This window comes from Tenrec ecaudatus, chromosome 8 (genome assembly GCF_050624435.1).
Source record: "Tenrec ecaudatus isolate mTenEca1 chromosome 8, mTenEca1.hap1, whole genome shotgun sequence".
NCBI classification, from domain to species: domain Eukaryota; kingdom Metazoa; phylum Chordata; class Mammalia; order Afrosoricida; family Tenrecidae; genus Tenrec; species Tenrec ecaudatus.
The window spans coordinates 122417428-122428617 of NC_134537.1; the positions used below are offsets into that span (position 1 = coordinate 122417428).

Genomic DNA, 11190 nt, shown 5'->3' on the forward strand with positions numbered 1-11190 from the left:
TATATAAAAGCACCTTTACTTTCAAGGGTAGAAAGGGGGATTTCAGAAGAAAGAGATTTAGAATTTAGAATGTCTTATCCTGTTAGAGTTGCTAACAGACAGCCTTATGGGAAATACCCACAAGGAATTCACAGTGCCTTCCCCTTTGTGTTGCTAAAAGATCTCAAGCAGGCAGTCAATGATTATGACCCAGACTCACATTTGTAATTAGCATGATAAGGGTTTTAGGGAGTCTGAGAGCTGGACCCCTACTGACTGGAGAGTCCTGGTGAAAATGTGTCTTTACCCTTCAGAATTCTTACAATATTGTATGTAGTGGGATTTTACAACCCATTCACAACCTCTGAAGAATGCCGAGGATGGGATAGATATAGGAATTCATCAATTGCTAGGGGATGAGAATTATCCTACGCTGACTTTGTGTCCCGATTGGAAAATTCTATTTCCAAATGTGTAAAAAAATGTCCAGGTAGGAAGAGACCTACTGCATAAGCTATCTTATGATTTCTATAATAAACACTGTAAAAATGCCTTGCATCCCTACAGGGAACAGGGCACACTGTTAGATTATCTCAGAATACGCAGGAATGTAGAGACAAGGGAATACAAGGCCAGCCTCATGGCAACTGCCTTGGAAAATTACACCAGACCAAGAAGAAGGTGCTTTAGTTGCAGAAAGACAGGTCATCTTCAAAGAGAGTATGGAAAATCACCCTGGCCAGAAAGAGCGAGCGGCAGCCTGCATCTGAGCATGGACCAGGCTCACCGAGTTCGTGTTTAAAAGAACCTGGACTTTGCCCCTGCTGTAGGAAAGGAACTCACTGGGCCAGTCAATGGATCGCTCAAGATTCAACAGTAAAGGATTGCCATTAGCAAAGGTCTTCCAGCAGGGAACTAGAGAAAGGAGCTGGATCCAAGTCCCGCCCAACAGAGCACAGAAGGCAAAGCCTCTGCCTAACCCAGCAAAAGAATCTTTGAATGGCAGAAACCGAAACCACAGGTTTCCCCAACTTCACAGCACGAGACCAGACCTAACCAAACTTGCAAAAGCCCAACCTCTGTTCTTGCTGCAGTAAGTTTGACTAATCAAGTAAAGGCTCAGAAGCCATCATGACAGTTTGTTGACCCTAAAAAGCAGGAGTCTCTTATTAAGAGAGTAATACAGTTTTTATCAGGAAGATTCAACCTACCGTATATACTAGTGTATAAACCGAGTTGAAAAACTGGGGTTCGGCTTATACACGGGTCAGTGGTACCCCAGTGAGGTGTAACATCTCGCTGCCCACCCCTCTCCCCCACGCCCAAGGTAGAGGTAATGGGACAAGCACCGGTTATCTCGTGGGTGATTGCCATTTCTCTGCTGTTCACTCAAAGCCCTGCTGACACTGCAGGCTTTGAATGTTTGTTTACTCACATCTAACCAATCAGAGCCCTCCTACTGACATGGACGGCTCCAATTCGCAGAAGCACCCGTAGAGATTCACTTAGGCTAGCACCTGAACTGGTAAGGATGTGTCTGTGGCTGCGCTCCGTCTCTCCCCTCTGGTCTCTGTGTTAATTCACATCCTGCATCCCCCACCCACACGGACTCTCCCCCTCCTCCCGGCTAACACATCATTTTGGGGGGCATTACCATGAAAGTTCTTTTTCAAAGTCTTGTTTTTTATCCTATTAGAAATGGATACTCTTGAACCAAAAACAAAAACGCCGGTCATATGAGGCTGGTTTCAAAATGAATGTTGTGTCAAGAGCAGAAGAGAGCAATAACAATATTGCAAATAGGGAATTCTGTGTTGAAGAAAAGCAAGTGAGGGAGTGGTGGAAAATGAAGACTGACTTGGAACAGATTCCAAAAGTTAAAAAAGCTCGTCATGGTTTAACGTCTTTTTATGGGGCTCTAGAGAGTGAATTGCATAAATGGGTTAAGTATTGTCATCAAAATGCTTACTGCATAACACACATGGTAATCCGCTCTACAAATGGCTAAGGATGATAAATATAAAGCACCAGGCATTGAAAAATTTGCTGCGTCAGCAGGATGGTGTACCCGCTTCATGAATAGGTTTGGCTTACTATGTTTGAGACAGAGAACAAAGACTTCCCAGAATTTGCCATAAGACCTTGAAGAAAAAATTACCGTATGTCATTCCAGTCATTTATAATTATGACCTGGCAGATATTGGGAATATGGATGAAATTGATCTTTTGATCTTCCAAGCAACAGAACTGTGGCAAGTTTAGGAGGCAAAAACATTTTTTCTCAAAACCACAGGAAATGAAAAAAAAAAACCTTTACAGTTGTTCCATCATGTTTGGCTAATGGAACTAAGCTGCGTCCTGTCATTATTTTTAAAAGAAAGACCTTGCCTAAAAGGATCAATTTCCCACCAAAAATTACTGTGCGTGCTGGATGGATAAAGACGGAACAAAAAAATGGCTCTAAGAAATTTCGAACCAACAACCAGGAGCAGCCTTAAAGAAAAAGCCATCGTTACTTGTTTGGGATATGTTCAGAGCCCACCTATTGGATGACATAAAAATTTTACAAAACCTAGTAAAGTTACTTTAGCCATTATTCCAAGTGGGCTTACATCTGTACAGCAGCCGCTGGATGTATCTTTGAATAAGCCTTTTAAAAACCATGTGTGAAGGATGTGACATGAATGGATATCATCTGGTCAAGCCCAACTAACAAAAGGAGGAAATCTCACGAAGCCTGACATAGAGTTAATAGCAAAGTGGGTTCGAGATGCATGGGAATACATTCCAGAAGACATGGTGTGACATACCTTCCAGAAATGTAGTATTAGTAATGCTTTGGATGGCAGTGAAGACTGCACTTTGTCTGAAAATGACAGCAGTGATGGTGATGACGGCAATCTCAGTGAGGACAGCGTCTATGATGACCTCACACCAGCTGAAGCTCTGCATTGGGATACGGATGATGAGGAAGAATCCAGTTTTGAAGGATTTTAACTCTTTACATTTTAGCTTGGTTGCTGACTGAGCTCAGGGAATAGTACTCTTAAGGCATCATTGTTGATACCTTATTGTTTTGGTTGAACCTATTTTCCACTTACTGTGCTGGTTTACTAATGTTAAATGACTTGTTGTCCTTTTATTTATGTTTTTAATTTAAAATAAATATTTAAATACATTACCCCACTGATGTCTCCATTTTTAGTAATTTTATTTTCATTTGTTTTGATTATTGAAACTCACCAATAGCTTCTGCATTTTCTACCCTAGGCTTATACTTGAGTCAATTAGTTTTTCTGGTTTCCCAGGTAATAATTAGGTACCTCGACTTATACTCGGGTCGGCTTATATTCGAATATATATGGTAAGTATTCAAGGAATTCAAATTGATACTGGAGTTGATCAGAGTTGTGAGGAAAAGCCAAAAGCTGCGATTAAATCAGAAATTTTTAAGAGCAGTAATTGGGGTCTACTACCTAAAAGGACTATGGGATGTTTACTAGGAAATTCTCATCTAAATTCTCAAGTTGTTCAGATTGTTGCTGGAATTATGAATCAGGATTATGAAGAAATTAAGGCAGTGATAAAATCTGATATACCATGGTTTATAAAGGAAGATCGTTTAAGCCAATTTTTGCTTCCTTGCATTCCTAGAGTAAAAATGTATACCTATCAGGAAGAGTACTTGAGAAGTCTGACCACCCTATGTTAAATCAAGGGGTCTTTGGGAATGCTGTGGAGAAACAACCATGCCCCACATGGATTAGAAATTAGAGGGAAAGGGTTTTTCAACTCTGGATAGGGGTTATTGCCTGAGGACCATTGTTAAAACAGAAGGAGGAGAAGAGGAACCTTATGTTTGACAAATTTCATTTAGTCATTTTAACAACAAAAAAAATTTTTCCTTGCTAAAACCTTGTAACAAAATTAAGGTAGATAAACACATTTCACTTCCACAGAAAAAGCTGATCCTAAGGAGTCCTTAGAAGATGAAAATCGCATTTGGGATCCAGGTCCATTTGTCACCTGGAGAAAGGCTATACATTTATGTTTTTGCAGAATAATGCTGATGGATTCCCTTTAAAAGGATGTAATCATGTTTGGGGGAAGATGAACATGGAAAAGATGGAGAAGCCACCCAATCTTAACCATGATTCTGTTTCCAGGTTGCTGACACCGGGAAGAGAGGGGCTGTTTGTTTATGTTTTCACAGGCAAAGGAAATAGGTGGATTTCTTTTCAGCCAGCAAGGCCCAGAAGAAAGAAGGGAATCTGTTGCGTGACTTGACCCTTTCCTACTTACTGAATTTACCCAAAACATCAAGAAGACCTCGCAGATTCCTGAGACTGATGATCGCTGACTGCTGAGATATTTCTTCCATCGCTGATGCCGACTAAGGGACACTCCGGGACTCTATCACAACCCTTACAGACCTGCCATTTGTTTGCCTGACATCTGAGCCATGGGGATGGGCATGTTTCTGGATATGAAGACTAACAGAGGGCCATCTCAGGGATTCCACCAGTCTCTAGTTACCCAATAAGCCTGAACTTTTTATAATTGAAAAGTTTGTTCCACCTTTTCTCCCTCTCTGTGCAGGGAAACCCTAAATGAAGACGATTAGCACAATAGCTAAAGAACTCCAAGAATCACAAAGAGAACATGGGGCCAGGCAATGCTTTCTCCTGGTACACAGGAGTTAAAGCTAGCCAACCACAGCACAATGGAAAATCCCAAGGTTATAACAGAGAGGGAGGACTAAAGAACTGTCACTGATAGAAAAAGACTGAGAGACTACAATCAGCAAATGCCACGCAGAGCCTTTAGTGAGTCCTGATCAGAATCAGGGCATTAGTGGGGCAATCTAGCGAAATTCAAATAAAGATGGTAGTTCACAAGGGTGCTAACATCGATTTCTTATATGTATATATAATGTTCATAGTAGAAGACATTAGGTGAAAGGCACACGTGAGACCCTGTATGACTTATAATGATTTTGTAAGTCTAAAATGATTTCAAAATACTTGAGCAAGAAGAGTGTTACGCTTCTGGAGCTGTGGGTCGGAAAAGTGCAGTCAGGTTTCAAAATGTTAAATGACAGAGGCCACACACATCGACACACAAAGAAAGAAATCATTAGCTGTCTCCCTCTCTGCTTTAATACACAGAAAATAGGTTATAAGATAAGAAGGTAAAGTTAGGGCTTTGGAAATGGAACAAAATGTGGAGGTGAACATAAGACGAATTGAGCCAATTAATAGTGAGGGAAATGTAGGGATTTGATAGTGGGGTTTCAAAGTTACTGTATTTACTTGAGTATAAGTCAAGGAACCTAATCCAAAAAACTGAAGAGCATTTTCAGCATAAAGCCTGTGCTGAGAAAACTCGGCTGATACTCGCGTACATATGATAATTTCATCAGTTTTCTGTTCCACTTCTCGACATGAGGAATGACTATGACATAGCATCTTAGGTCACCCATGCATTCCTACAACCTTGGCATTTCTCAAAAGGATATGATGCTTACCCCAACGAACATTTCAAGGAAGAGTCGCCTTTGTAATTCTTCCCAATACTAGACAAATGGAAGGGGTGTGAAAATGGAAGTTTCAGTCTGAGGAGTTAGTGGTTTGGGTTGGAAAAATAGAGGACTTTCACAAAAGAAGACCACAGTCAATTTAGATAGGCAGCAGAGAATCGCTGGGGGACGAGGGAGAAGACCCACCTGTCAGCAGACAGAACCCAGCATCAGTGCAAGCGTGTACCACATCACGAAGTATGATGTAGGAAATGCATAGGGGTGAGGGAGGGCTCATAACGGTGGGAGGTGAAACTGGAGCCCTTGGAGAACCATGGGTTTGGTTTTCTTCTATAGCCTGCAGGGCACGACTGAACATTTATGGAGAGGAATAGTTTTCCTTGAGGGGTATGTTGGTTCAATCGCAGCAATGTATCTAAGGAAATGCATAAGAGGGGGCTTCAGAAAAATCATGAAAAATGGAATTAAAAGATAATGGAATCTCCCCCACCACATTCTTGAAGCCCCTCGTGTAATCTGGGAAGGCTGGAACCATAAGAGGTTGGTGTGGTTGATACAAAGGCCAGAATTCAACGTGGGCAGCTAAGGAACAGGGTCCCTTCTTCATGGCAGGCGCTTGTGCTGGTGGTAGAGCAAAGATAAACAGTTTACAAAGTCATGTGGATATCGGAGGCATCAGCTGAGCTTCCCACACAGGTGTGTGGGCATCCATGCACTCCCAGCCCATGCCCTCTGGGAGTGCAGTCTGACTGGTGTGGTGAAGTCATGGAGAGGCACACAGTCAGACACTATTGTATTGGCCAGTGTCACCTGGACAGAAACAGTCCAGAGCTGTTTTGACATGGTAATTTGGGCCCAGGCACAGATCAACACAGTACAAAAAACAAAGCATTACAATAGCAATAATACAGCAAATGGCAGAAATGTTACTGTGATTGAAGGGAGAGATTGGAAATACTCTCTTACAAGGGGCTTGCCCTGCCCCGAAAGCAGTATCTGAAAGTGGCCTAGATTAGTTGTACCCTTTAAGGGCAATGAAACCAGTCTGCTTGATACCATAATGGGATACACAGGGGTTGATGCATTTGTCAAAGCCCAACACAATGTGTGAAGCCTCAACTAATTGTGGGCTTTGGGTAGTAATAACGCACCCAGATTAGTTCATCGCTGGTGACAAGTGCTACTGTTATTATTAGCAGAAATTATGTGAAGGAAGGAAAAGGATCCATGGGTATTCTGTACTTTCTGAACAATTCTCTTGTATACTGGAAACTGCTCTAGAAGTAAAGTATAGCTGATTGTTTTAATCAATGAAAAGTTCAGTTCCCTGTCAGCATCAATAAATGTACACAAAAGCCATGCTTAGCTCCCCCTGGGGTCCAGAAGAGACCGCTCCAAGGACAGGGGGGATGCCTGTCACTCAGGGACGGCTGTGACTTGTAATAATGACACATTTCAAACCCAATAATAACTCTCTCATAACTATTGCTATTATAGGCCCCAACTCATGCTGACCTTCTGCAGGACAGAGGAAACTGTAACCCACTCCTCTGCCATCTTCCTAATCGCTGGTATGTTTGCTCAAAATTAAACAACTTGTTGGTTACAATGTTGGAAATAGAACAAAGGGGTCATTTGATGCCTAAATCCAGTACTTGCTGGACAGTCTGCCTTTGATAAAAGACAGTGTATTGGCATTCTTTCCCCCTAAGATAGTAACTTCAAATAACATTAATTTAGAGATTCTATTATGCTTACAATTTATTTTGCAACAGGCCTTATTCAACAGAGATTTCAAGTCTTACAAATAATTCCCCAGCAAAAGATGATAAGACATCGTAATTGTTTCACTTCCAGGAGGAAGACAGTGGTGTCTATAATTCAGGGATGAAGACTTAGGCTATAAAGGGAGGTTATCTCTGCTTTTAATATTAACCAAGATAACCTTTTCATATGTTGTTTTTGTATGTTTTGAATGTGTGGCTGGATCACTTGGAACAGGCAGTCTCGGGAGTGCCTGGTTAGTATCTGGACGGAGTCAGGAGGGCAAATTGAAGGGCCCCTTCGAAGCTGAAAACTGGCCAGGTCAAACAAAGCCAAGACGGAACAACAGGCTCAGGGCATGCAACCTCATGGTCTGGTACACAAAGGCCTGCAGGAAGCTGACAAACTTCTCAGACGGCTTGCAACCCCTGCCGCCTCTGATGGTTTCCCCATCGCCAGGCACCTTCTTTTAAAAAGCCTACACCCAGTCCACTGGGCACCCCATCCCTAGGCTATTTGCTAGCCCACAGAACCTCATGTGGGAGCTTCACTCTAATAAAGCGGTTTTTGTTTCTGCCCTTCCTTTGTCCTGTTAGTTAAGTGTGCCCGTCTCCATGCCTCGGTTTACCGAGTAAAGAGTTCTCTTGAATCTTTTCTCCTGGAACACATTTTCAATAGCTTTTAACAACATGTTCTCTTGAGGTCTCATCTGTTTCCTGTGAGTTGGAATGGTCGCATTATCTTTATTGGGGAATAAAAGTAGTAAAGGGTCAAGTAATCCTTCCAGCAGAGTGACTGCTTTGCCTTCCGGATAATTGTTATCCATTAACCTGGGGAGGGACTGAGTTGTGGTCCTGAGTCTATTTTAAAGGATGTGGTGCCCAGCAAATTTTGGCAGTCCAGGGTAAACGAAGTGCCGTGGACTGAGTCACTCTCGTGGATGGGGTAATGTAGTTCAAAAGTGGTCTCCAGGTACTCTGCAGAGTTTTCTAGATTAAAATGATTTTCTTTTCAATTAACAAAACAAAGTCGAAGTTTATCTTTTTAAAAGAGAAAAATTTCAATGAAAAACAAATGAGGAACTGATGCCAGGGGCTCAAGTAGAAAGAAAATGCTTTGAAAAAGAGGATGACAACATATGTACCGATGTGTTTGACAAAATGGATATATGTATGGACTGTGATAAGAGCAGGAAGCGCCCCCAATAAAATTAGTTTAAAAAGAAAAACAATCCATTCTTCCAGAAATAAGGATTTAGAAATTTGCCGAATAATTTAGCAAAAGATCTTACCATGGTAGCTTTTCCACTGTGGTTACAAAATCTCAAGAGGGCTAAAATATGCAGGTCATGAAGAAATTATTTATCAAATCTTGTGAAATCGTGGGGGAAAGAAAGTAAAGTCCCAACTGGACCCAAACATCCGGGTCCTTGTTTCTCCCAAACAGAAGGGAGGGTCTGGAGGGCAATCAAGCGATGGATGCGAGAGCATTTGCGGAGTTGCAAGGAAGTTTTTGCAGAAGTGTTTGTAAGCAAGCTCAGAGAGGAGCTCAGACAGGCAGCCTTTCTGAGACCACAGCAAACACCAGGAAGGGAAGGGGAAGAGACAAAGCAGAAGGGGAAGCGTTTGGAAACACTGCATTCTATGGTAGACACAAAAGTTCATTATGGGGTGATGGGAGAGGGGCGCTAGTGGGGTTGACCAAGTAAATGAGCTTTCTGCCTCTTCATCAACCAACGCCTTAAGCGAATGGTAGCGGAATGGGACAGCCAACAGGGTCTGAGGGGCCTTGCGGGAGGAGGGACATCTGGGGGGCGCTCCCAGCGAGGGTGCAGCCACCCTCGGGCTGCGGGCGTGCCCTCCTGGGCGCGGCCCCTACCTTTGCCGTCGGCCTTCATCAGCAGCGAGTGGCCCACCAGCGGGAAGGCGTACTGCAAGGTGGGGATGGCCCTCATCTGCTGCCATTTCTGCGCGTACTTGGCCAGCATCTGCAGCAGGCTCAGCAGGAGGGTGGCCCCCGCCAGGTACGCCACCGTCTCGGCGCCCCACAGCAGCAGCTTCGGCCCGTCGGCCACCAGCCAGGGCTCCATCGTCGCGCTGGCTCCGTCTGCGCACTAACAGCCGGGCGGGGACCCGGGGCCTGCAGGCGAGGGCGGGGCGGGGCTCTGGCCGGCCTCCCGGGCTCACGTACGCCCCTGGTGCTTTCGGGGTGCAAAGGGGAAGGGGCGGGAGCCAGGCGCGCTCACGTCTCCATCCTGGGGTCCGCGGTGCGCGCCGAGCAACCTCCCTGAAGCGCCGGCGTCCATGGGGAGCCCCAGTTGGGGGTGGGGAGGTGGGGTGGGGAACCCTCGGAATCGGTACGGAGACGGGATGGAGGGAGGTGGGGGGGGGGGAGGCTGAACGAAAGCCCCGCGGGGGTGTCACCGGGGGGGGGGAGGGAGGCCTACGTCATGCTCGCGGGCCGCTGTGTTTGGCTCAAGCTGAAAGCGAAACCCAGGAAAACAGTTTTAGGAGCCCAGCAGGCTGATTTGAGGGCCACTGAAGTCACGTTGTTTGGAGCGGGGGTGGGCGAGGTGGGTTCCATGCTTGAGGTTTGGGGGGCGGGGGGGGGGTTGGTCCAACTTCTTTCTCTGTCCACAGCCTTGGTGCGGTGAGGGGGTGGGGAGGAAGTTTGGCTAGAAACGTGCTTTAAAATGAACATAAAGTGGCATCTGGTTTGAAAGTCAGCCTTTGAGGGCTGTTTTTGTCCCCTCTGGGTATCCAAATTCCCGTTTCTTTGCACAGTCATCCCTGTTGTCATCTGCCAGGATGCGCAATTGATCTTTGACCCTGGACTTGGCATCAGTGTTATTAAGAGCATGTCTTGAGTGGCGCAATCAATAATTACCTCATGCCCTTTGATACTTTCGAATGCTCGGTTCATTCACTGCAAACACACATCAAACAATCTAATAATCCTAATGTTAACTCAAACTATAATATCATTTCAAGCAAATATCAGGTCTATAGGGGCAACCCACTGCATTATTCTTTGAGCATCACGGTCCCAGTAAACATTGCCTTTATCGGTGGGCTCCCCGGGTGGAGTTGGAGAGGGCAGGAGTTGATGTCGCCTTGGTTCCTAGCTCTTCGAAAAGTCAGTGTCTCTGCCCAGGTTGATATAGGCAGTTCAGCTGGCTCCTTCGTGTCATTCTGGAAATTCTGCGGTATCCATCCCCGGCTTATCGGGGTCCCCCAGACTTTGTGGGGTGGCTCTTTAGACCCTATGTTGGCTCTTGGCAGCAGCTCAACATTTAAATTGGGCCAAAAATATTATACTTCCTTTCTTTTCCAAAATGGTGTTTCTCATGTTTAGATCTTGCAAGGTAGGTAGTTCAACAACTTAAAGTAGTTCTATAATAAATACTTTATGACCTGGAATAATCCTGGGAACACAACCAAAGAGGGATAGACACCCAGTTGCTGCATGAAAAGCAGGGGAGTCACAAGAGATCTGTGGTAGTGACCTACTCTGGTGTCAATTTAAGGATGAAGAGTGGAGTCTGGGCTGTCAATCTGGAGATAGCCAATGAGACTTCTGCGGGGATTGCCTTCTCCTGAGAATTCTGGGAAATCTGGCACTTCCTCACATTGCAGAAGACAAGCCAGTGACACTGGATCCAAAGACTGTCTACCACTGGCCTGTGATCATTGCATGTGTTTCGTGAGTTGGAAGAGGACTTTATAGATTGATATCAGAAATATGGGTTAATCTCGGATTTATGGACTTGGGCTGGACTGGGCGGGGATGTTTTCTCAATGTTCAATTGCTCTTGTAGATAAATCTCTTTCTTATACACATATGTGTGTGTATGAACTTGTTTGTCCAGTGCACCCAGACTAACACAAGAGCTAAATTCGGTTGTTGTG

At 44.5% G+C, this 11190-nt stretch overlaps 1 protein-coding gene across 1 annotated transcript in view; it reads right to left on the reverse strand.

The window, feature by feature from the left end:
* The window catches only part of CYP4V2 (cytochrome P450 family 4 subfamily V member 2), a 38349-nt gene extending 28762 nt beyond the window's left edge, over window positions 1-9587 (reverse strand). Inside the window, exon 1 of the mRNA XM_075556792.1 lies at window positions 9161-9587. Within this exon, the coding sequence (XP_075412907.1) occupies window positions 9161-9371 (211 nt within the window). The 5' untranslated portion in view covers window positions 9372-9587. The remainder of the gene's footprint in view (window positions 1-9160) is intronic.
* Between the last annotated feature and the right edge of the window lie 1603 nt (window positions 9588-11190).